At 37.9% G+C, this 9,489-nt stretch overlaps 1 protein-coding gene across 1 annotated transcript in view; it reads right to left on the bottom strand.

Moving 5' to 3' along the window:
* LOC101347515 (protocadherin beta-7) overlaps nucleotides 1-1,619 on the bottom strand; it is an 8,160-nt gene extending 6,541 nt beyond the window's left edge. The window contains exon 1 of the mRNA XM_004381163.1: nucleotides 1-1,619. Coding sequence (XP_004381220.1) covers nucleotides 1-1,619 — 1,619 coding nt within the window.
* Nucleotides 1,620-9,489: the final 7,870 nt, after the last annotated feature.

Below are 9,489 nucleotides of genomic sequence, written 5' to 3'. Positions count from 1 at the left end.
GCCGGGGAGCCTGCGTCTGTGGCGCCCACGCGGAACTCGAAGGCTCGCAGGGCCTCGTAATCCAGCGACCTGAGAGCGAACAGGTGCCCGCTGTCCGCGTTGATGGAGACCAAGGAGTCGAGAGGGAGGTGCGGGTCCTGGGGCGGCAGCAGCGAGTAGGTGAGTTGGGCGTTGGTGCCTGAGTCTCTGTCTGTGGCGCTGACGCTGCCTATGTGCAGGGCGGGGCTGTTGTTCTCGCGGATGAACAGGGTGTAAGAGGTTTGTGTGAAAGTTGGAGCATTGTCATTGATGTCAGAGACCAGCACCCTTATGTTGTGCTCGCTTTTCAGCCTGGGTGACCCCAAGTCGGTGACAGTGATTGTGACGTTGTAGTCGGCGTTCCACTCTCTGTCCAAAGGTTTCTCTGTTACCAAAGTGTAAAAATTCTCAACTGATGGCTTCAGGAGGAATGGGAGATCGTCCTGGATGGAGCACATCATTTTTCCATTGTTCCCTGAATCTCTGTCTCTAATTCTAAAAACAGCAACGACTGTGTCGGGTGAGTTTTCTGCAATTGGGCTAGTAAGTGATGACATGAGCAGTTCCGGTGGGTTATCATTTATATCTGTTACCTGCACCACCACAGTACATTTTCCAGAAAGCCCTCCGCCGTCTTTGGCCTGAATAGTTAATGTATAAGTTTGAGTTGCCTCATAGTCCAGCTCGGCTCTAAGATGAAGATCGCCAGATGTCGAATTGATTTCAAACGTTTTGAGAATTCTTTCAGTGGCATAAAAAAATGCATAAACTATTTCCCCATTGCTTCCGGTATCTAAGTCACTAGCTGACACGGTGACAACTAGAGAACCGACAGGGCTGTTCTCGGGCACTTGCACCTCGTAGAGCGACTGCACAAATTTAGGAGCGTTGTCGTTAATATCCAAGACCAGGATGCGTACCAGGGCGGTGCCGGATCTAGGCGGAGAGCCACCATCCAAGGCTGTGAGGGTTAAACTGAGCTCAGGCACCTCCTCGCGATCGAGCACTTCATCCAGTATCAATTCAGGATAGATAGTACCCTCACCGCTATCATGGACATTAATATGGAAATAGGCATTCGGGTTGATGGTGTAGTTACTCAGGCTGTTGACTCCAACATCTGAATCCTGTGCACGTTCTAGGAGAATTGCCTCCCCTGGAGGGGTACTTTCTAATATTTTCAAGAGAATTTCTCTATCTAGAAATACTGGAGAATGATCGTTGATGTCCCTGACCCATAGTTCAGCACGGAAAATCTGAAAAGGCTTTTCCAGTAATAACTGGAAAGGCAGCACACAGGGATCGGTGGGGCCGCACAGTTCCTCTCGGTCTAATTTCTCATTTACTATTAAATCCCCAGTAAGCGGACTGAGTAGTAAAAATTGTATGTTCTGGTCTGAAACGATTCTACATGCTCGGGCTGACAGTTCTCCCACCCCCAACTCCAGGTCATTTGCAAGGTTGGCCAGAAACGTGCCTCTCTCGGTTTCCTCCGCCACAGAATAGCGAAGCGGTTCGGCGCCAGCCCAGGACACACCCAGAAACATACAAAGAAGTAAGACTTGCCTTTTCTGCCCAGCATGCTCCACACCAGTCTCCATTCTTCTCTGAGTCTTCAAAAACGCTTCCTCTCGGCCTCAAACAGCTCTCGGAAATGGCAGTAGCTGAAGTCCTTAGAAATGAGCTGGATAATAGCAATGCTTGTGGGGAGGTAGCCCCACTCTCCCCCAAGTCCTGTCCCCACGATTTCCTCTATACGCCGGAATCTGCAGCATCCTTTGCGCAGATATTTTTTCCTCCTTTTAGCCAACAGCGCCACCTTGCGTGTTTTGTCTGTTATTCCCGTTCTCAAGAATAGAACAAAAAGATGGCGGATTAAAGGAACTCTGACAACAGGAGTGATTTTTCCCAGTGTCTTTGCTCTTTCATGACATCTTTTTCCTCAAATGGTCACCGTAATTCCAGTAAGTGTTTACATTGTTTTCCCTTCTGATAGTCTGAATTCTTAGAAAAATTAATCTATTGTTTTCTTAAATCTAGAGGCATAAATTTAAACCCTTGTTTCCCACCAAGAATAAATCCTAAGAAAACCTTATCCTATTTTAAAAGTTGATAGTAAAGAATATTTAAGAAAATGACGCCTCCGTCAAAAAAATCAACAAATATTGGTTGAGGACCTTTTATTTGTTTATAAATCAATCATGTCATTCATCCTACAGAGTAGCTAAACTTTTTTTCAGTTTCTTGTGAATTAAACAATCTTTCTGGTTTAAAAGTCTTCACTCTTTACCCAAGATACCTTCTGTAACACTTTATGACACCGAACTCCACTCCTTCACCTGTTAAGTATTAGGTATAAATAATTTTTCGTATAAAATTTCAATTGCTAGGACCTCCAATATCCAATGAATACTAGTAAAATTAGTAGTAGCAAGTAGATCATTCTTGCCTTTGTAGATGTGCTGCTAGTATTTCATCATTAACTATGATGAATGATCTAAATTTAGGGTAAATACTCCTGTTTATTTTTTGTATCGAGAAAGTTTTATTCTATTTATTCTTTCATATATTTAAACTATTTTGACACCTGTTTAAATTACAATTTTATTCTCTAGTCTTTTAATTCTTAAGTTGTTGAAATAAATAACATTTAGCTATCATATATTATTGTTTTAATGCACAACTGAATTTGATTTTTTAGGATTTTTCTGCCCTATATTGTTCTTTCTCTCTCTGTTACTTTTTATGTTTTGGTATTAAATTATTCTGGCCTCAATGAGTTAGAATGGGTTAGGATGCAATTTCTCTATTTTTATGATACAGAATAGTTTTTATAATTAGATTATTATCTGTTTCTACATGATTAGTTAGAGCTGACATTTTCAATCGGTTGAGTTTGGTGATTTCTTTAGTGGTAGATCTATGACTACCTTTTGCATTTTACTTTTGGTTATCAATCTGTTCAGGTTTTATTTCCTTTTTAAAGTAATTTTTATTGTATTTTAAAATCATTTATCTATATTTTCAAATTTCTTGATATTATGTTTTCATTGTATTATTTCTTTGTCTTTAGTTATGTCCCTATTCTTATTAGTAATGTTGCATATTTTATCTGTTGTTACTCTTGGTGAAACTTGCAAGAGCTCTATCTTACTCATCTTTTTAAATGTATTTTTAGTTTTTTCAAAATAATATATGTCTTTCATTCAAAATCAAATAGTAGGAAGAGGATTATAATAAGATAGGATAGTTTTCTCCCCTTTCCCTCTCCACTTTTCTCCCCTGTCCTCCCCAGAGTCAGCCATTTTTAAAACTCTTGGTTATCACTTCTGGCATTAATCCATATACTGTATTTTGATTAATTAATTTTAGATATCATCAATTGACTCCTTATATTTTTGGATTAGGTTTTCATTCTTACACACTTCCAAAAATCCAAACCCGTTGCCATCAAGTTGATCCTACCTCATAGTGACCTATAGGAAAGAGTAGAACTGCCCCATAGGGTTTCCAAGGAGCAGCTGGTGGATTCAAACTGCTGACCTTTTGGAGCTCTTAACCACTGCACCACCAGGGCACCATACACTTCCAAGGAACTTGCATTCCTTCTATCACTTGCTTTATTGTTGGGAGCATTGTTGTGTGTTAATTATATTTTCTTTCTCACTTTTTTTGAAGTTAATTAATTGCCTTGCTTTCCCAGATTTATATGCAAATAATGCACACCTTCTACATTTGTTTGTCAACCACTCCCTCCCACCACGAGGTATTTTCAGAAGCACAACTTTCCACATGGTCATTCCCATTCCTGCTGATGCATCAATTTTCCTTGAAATTGAGTGGTTGCTCTCTAAGCTTGCTGCATAACTATCATCCTCGAACTTCTCTTTGCTATCACTTTTGGAATTTCTTTTGCCTTTTATAGTGTTGGACTCCATATCTTTCTCTTTTGGTTTACTCTTTTGCTTTAATACAGCACATTCTCCAATAGTTTCATCTGTTTGAAAAGATGGTACAATGTCAGTGAACTCACAGATGATATCCCTCAACATGCCTATCTCTTGAGTCACACAACTCCAAACTGGGCTGGTTTTTCATTATGCCAAAGTGCAGCTGTCGGCCTGGGACCATCCTTCAACATCATCTGGAGATTCTTTTCACTTCTGTGCTGTGTTGGATCTTCTCATTTTTTTTCTTCTGACTCCCTGTCTCTTGGTTTACTCTCTCATTTTGGTAGATATCTTTCCGTAGTTTCCAGAGAAGGGTGTACATGAGTTAAATTTTGTTGTTTCCTTGAATATATTACAGCATCTTTATTCTACCATCAAACTTGAATGGAAGTTTGACTAAGTATAGAGTTTAAGTTGGAAATAATTTTCCCTCAGAGTTTTTAAGTGTTTGGTCAATGGGTTCCATAAACCAATGTGTTTGTTAAGAAATCTAAAGATAATCTTATTTCTCATTCTCTATATGTGAGTTGTATTTTTATATCCCTTTTTAGTACTTTGTCATTGTTCCAAGCATTTAAGATTACACAGTGATGAGTCTTGGTTTGGGCTTATTTTCATCCATTGTACAGGACAATTGGTGAGCCCTTTCAACAAACAAATTTTCTTCAGCTCTTAGAAATTAAAATAAAATTACTTTATTGATGATTTTTTCTGCTCCTGTGTTTTTGGAATTCCTATACTCAGATGTTGGATCTCTGGTATGGTTCTTTAATATCCTTAATTTTTCTCTCCTGTTTTCTGTTTAAAAATATTTTTACAGTATTTCCTGTGATGTTTTCTTAACCTTATCATGCAACCCTTATATTGATATTTTCATTTCTTTATGACATTAATATTTTCCAAGAATTCTCTTTTTGTACTTATTTCTTAGGTTAGATAACTTTGCTTTTCATCTGGTATTAATTATAGTTGTTTTCAAGTTTTCTACTACCTGTAAACTTTGTTTTCTCCAAGTTACTTTTTTCTCTTTTGCTTTCTGTATTGATTTGTTTTTGACTTCTGTATTTGTTTTTAGAAATGATCTTATAATCATTTGTTGCCCATTTGCTCTTCATTTAGTTTAGGAGACTAAAAGCTGAGTGATAGCTCTGAACACGTTGTTGTTAGTTGACTATCGAATTGATTCTGACTCGTGACAACCCCATATGTGCAGAGTAGAACTGCTCCGTAGTTTTTTTCAAGGCTGTGATCTTTCAGAAACAGGTCAGTAGACCTTTCTTCTGTGGTACCTCAGGGTGGGTTAGAACTACTAGCCTTTCAGCTAGTAGTAGAGCACTTAACTGTGCCACTCAGGGATGCCTCAACATGTTGGTAGGGTTTGTTAATTTTGATCTTCCCTCTAAGGTGAACTGGCTGTGCTGGTGCTTCACGGAACCCTAGCATCAGTATGATTAGGTCTTTGCACACGGAGTGGTTAGACTCCCCTACTCTTTAAAATCTCCTACCCAGAAGGAAAGGGTATGGATAACAGAATTCTGGGATTTGAGTGGGGTAGGAGTGATGGAGGTCTGCATACAATCAGGATAGGCTGAGTTATGCTTCAATAACAAACAAATCCCTCCAGATCTCCATGGCTTAACATAATTAAGGTTGATTTCTTTCTCATGTCACATATCCAATACATTTCAGTATGGGACTGCTCCTCACAGTAGTCACTTGGGGATCCAGGCTGATGGAGACTCCATTTCCACATATGGTTTCATAATCACTATAGTGGGAAAGGTCACTGTCTCCTAAAGCTTCAGTCTACACATGGTATATCACTTCTCACATTTTATTGGCTAAAGCAAATACATGGCTACACATAATTTAAAGAGGAAATAAAATTGACATTCTATATGTGTCTAAGAGAAGAAGTGAAATGTTTGCATTTGGTTCTAATGACTGTCATAGCATTTTAACAATCAGCATTCAATATTAGGTGGACACCTACTTTCCATTACCCGTATTACCTCTACCCTCAGTTTTGCTAATGGAATGTCTAATATAATGATCTCTATTTTACACTTACCAGAAAATAAAAGTCCAGACTTATCTAGGATGAGGGAGGTAGATCAGTCAGTGACTGGGGTGGGGAAGTGTATTTGACTCCTAGGTATTTACCTATTTATCAGGCAATTTTAACACAATCCTTCTTATTTGGCACCCACCACCATTTCTAGCTGACAGTTCTAATGTCTCTGAAAGTCCTGAAGTCCAAACTATATTGGTTCTCAGCTTTTCCCACTCAGGCTTGGTAGTTGGTTTGTCAGATACGCTAAGTTATCCACCTGCTTTCCAGATTCTAAGTCTTTTCTCTGTTGTCTTCTACTCTATCCTCTCCATCCTTGTAGGTTTGCACTTTTGTGTCAGTGCATTTTTAGAGAGAGCTGAATTAAAGGTGCTTGTCCAGTCCACCAATTTAACCCAAAATCCCCTTGAATTTTTCAAAGAAATAAATTTTTTTTAATTGGTCAAATCTTCTGTGGTTTTTATTCCATTTAACTATGTTACGCTTTGATATTTGTAATTCATTCCTTTTATTTTCTTTATTGTTATTATTACCTTTTCTTTTTGAGATGTTTGCTTGGCCTGTTTTCTTTTGAATAAACCTTAATTTCTAACACATGTATGTAAGCCTCACAATTTTCTCTAGTCATCCTTTGGCTCTTATCTTAAACATCTATCACTTTATTAAAGAAGCTTAGTATATCAGCTAGAATTCCTTTTTAGCTGTAAATTATAGAAAAACCCATAAAAACAATAACTAAAACAAAGTAGAATTTTATTTCTTATATAAAAGAATATTAGTGCTGTAATGCACTCCATGATATCTGGAATACCAGTCTTCTTAAATCTTGTTGCTTTACCACTTTTAGGACTTGACCTTTACCTCATAGTCCAAGATAGCTGCTTAATATCCAGCCATTACATATCCATTCAGGCCAGCAAATAAGAAGAAGGGAAGGTTGTGTCTTCCTTTTTTTTTTTTTTTAAACTACTTCCATAAAATCCCCCATGGCACTTGTGGTTTTATCTCACTGGCCATAACTTAGTCACAAGACAACACCCAACTGACCCACATATCCCTATGGCTAGCTAAAAAATGGGAGTTCTATTAGAAATAAACAAGGAGAGAACATATATTGGGGAATAATTAGCAGTCTGTGCCATATATACTCAGACCTCATCTGTAGCCCCTGCTGCCTACTAGGAGCAGATAGGGTCAAATCAGTTCACCTATTTAGATTGGTTACTAGAGGAGCATATGACTGTTTATTTCCATATTGGCGGTGTATTGTAGCCAAAGAATTCTTGTTTTACTGAGAGCTTACCCCAAAAGAAATAGAGTAATGAATTCAATTGTGAGATAAGGCCCTTTTAACTGATGATATTTCCCCAATGTGCTGTTGGCTAGGGTCATTCATTCCTACTCTCTTTTGTAAACTTTTCTTTTTAAATGCAAGGTCTAGAAAGGTTAAAACTCTATTTTTTAGAATGCAAAAGGTTTACAGACTCCTTTGCATTATTATTCTGGATATAAATTACTTTTTATTCCAATGAAACTTTTTCACATAAACCTTGGGAAGTTGAAGAGAGGCAGAGACCATTTTCCTGCTGTTGTTGCTGTTGTTCAACAAGGTCAGAAATATGTGAATGTTTACAGCCAATTCCATCTTTCTATGTGTTACTACCAGCTTAATTAAATAATTGGAGGCCGCTGGCAGCCATACACTATATTCCAGTGTATAATCACCATTCAACACGTTCATCTATATCTATTTCACTATGTATTTTTCCAAGCCAATCAGACAACAGTTATCTTCTGTAAGAAGATCAGGTGTAGTGTGGGAGAGAGATCATTGATTTGTCTGATAGGATACCCAATTACTCTGAGAATTGACTCAATAGAACAGAGAATGGATTCAAAGATAAAACAGCCTGATACATCTCTGAAATGACGGAAGATTGACTCTTCAAATTGAAAAGACATTAGAGAGAGTTTCTCATTTCCAAAAATGATGGTATAGATAATTCAGGTGACCATCCTGTGGAAAACAGTAAAAATAATGGCTATTTAAAAAAAATCACTTTAAAAGCACTGAAGAGCTTTTAAGTATTAGGAAACTCCAAGGCCAATTTTTGATGACAGCCTGTAACTGGAGGGGTAAACAGTGTATCAGAGCATCAGAGTGTCTTATGCTTTGAGGGCATTTGAAAACATTTAAACTTGGGCTTTAGTCAGAAGCTAATCAAGGCTCAAGGGCAACCCAAGGTGGGATGTATTATATGAAGCTCCTCCCCATATTAAGGTACTCCATGGGAGCTACATCCACAACAAATACAAACAAATCTAAACCTGTCTCCTTCGCCCAACTCCAATGGATATGTTTACAAGTTTTGAGAGAACAAATTTATGACTTAAAAATTTTACACCTAGTCAAGATGTTGGTCAAAAGCAAACATAATAATTCAGCAAACAGGAAAGAATTCAGAAAACATTGCATTAGCACTCATGATTTCTTACTGGAAAAAAAACCTACTTGAGGATGAAATTTGCAAACTCATAGGTGAAGAGAGAAACTATGATGAAAGGACTAATGCAATATCTGATGGCAACAAAACTTGAAGAAAAAGAAAGTTGACTGAAGAATTTAATACCCAGCTAAGCTGGACTTCTCAAGCATGTGAAAATTCAAGAAATAGAGCAAACCAATGGATGAAACAACATAGTGAATCAGGTATGGGGAAGCTGGGATAAAATTACTGACAGTGAGCACCACATTTCATTACAGTTTGAGCATGCCAGTTTATCTCAATTCCCTCCTGAAACATTTAAACATTAGATAGCAGCGTTTTAATACCAATAAACCTCTACAAAAAAAAAAAAAAAAAAAGAACTAGAAAAGAATGAATAGCAGGGGAGATGTGTCACCAAAATTTTGGAAGGAGCAAACCTATTGACAATTTGTAATTGACAGATTTCACTTTTTTCTGTTCTCAAATGATAGTGGTATGGTTGGGGGGGGGGGCAAAGAAGAAAGTCAAATCCAGTCAAAATAATAATTCAGATTGTGGGTACAAGGAGAAGCTAAAGACAACATTGACTGAAAATCTGTAGAAGGAGTACATATATCTAAGACTCCCTTCTCCAGTCAGTGAAGCAAGGTGCCTTCCCTTTCATTACAGTGGCAGAAAATGAAACATATAGTATCAGTAGGGGTTAAATAGAAAGGGCTCTGGGCTGAGGGACACCAGAACATCTGAAGACAGGAGTGAGACCTTAGTGAGAAGCTGATTTAAGAAATTCTGCATACTAAATAGTACTCCCCACCACCACCAACGAGCTGTCATAATGCTGAGTGTCAGCTTTATAACACTTTCTTTTCCCACTAATTCTTTCTGAGGAATTTTCCTCTGCAGAACTACATGGGCTTATGAGGAAGTACTGACAGATACTGACAAAATGTCGTTTCCTCTC

Source organism: Trichechus manatus, unplaced genomic scaffold (assembly GCF_000243295.1).
Source record: "Trichechus manatus latirostris isolate Lorelei unplaced genomic scaffold, TriManLat1.0 scaffold00080, whole genome shotgun sequence".
Taxonomy (NCBI): Eukaryota; Metazoa; Chordata; class Mammalia; order Sirenia; family Trichechidae; genus Trichechus; species Trichechus manatus.
This window is presented reverse-complemented; position numbering and strand designations above follow the sequence as displayed.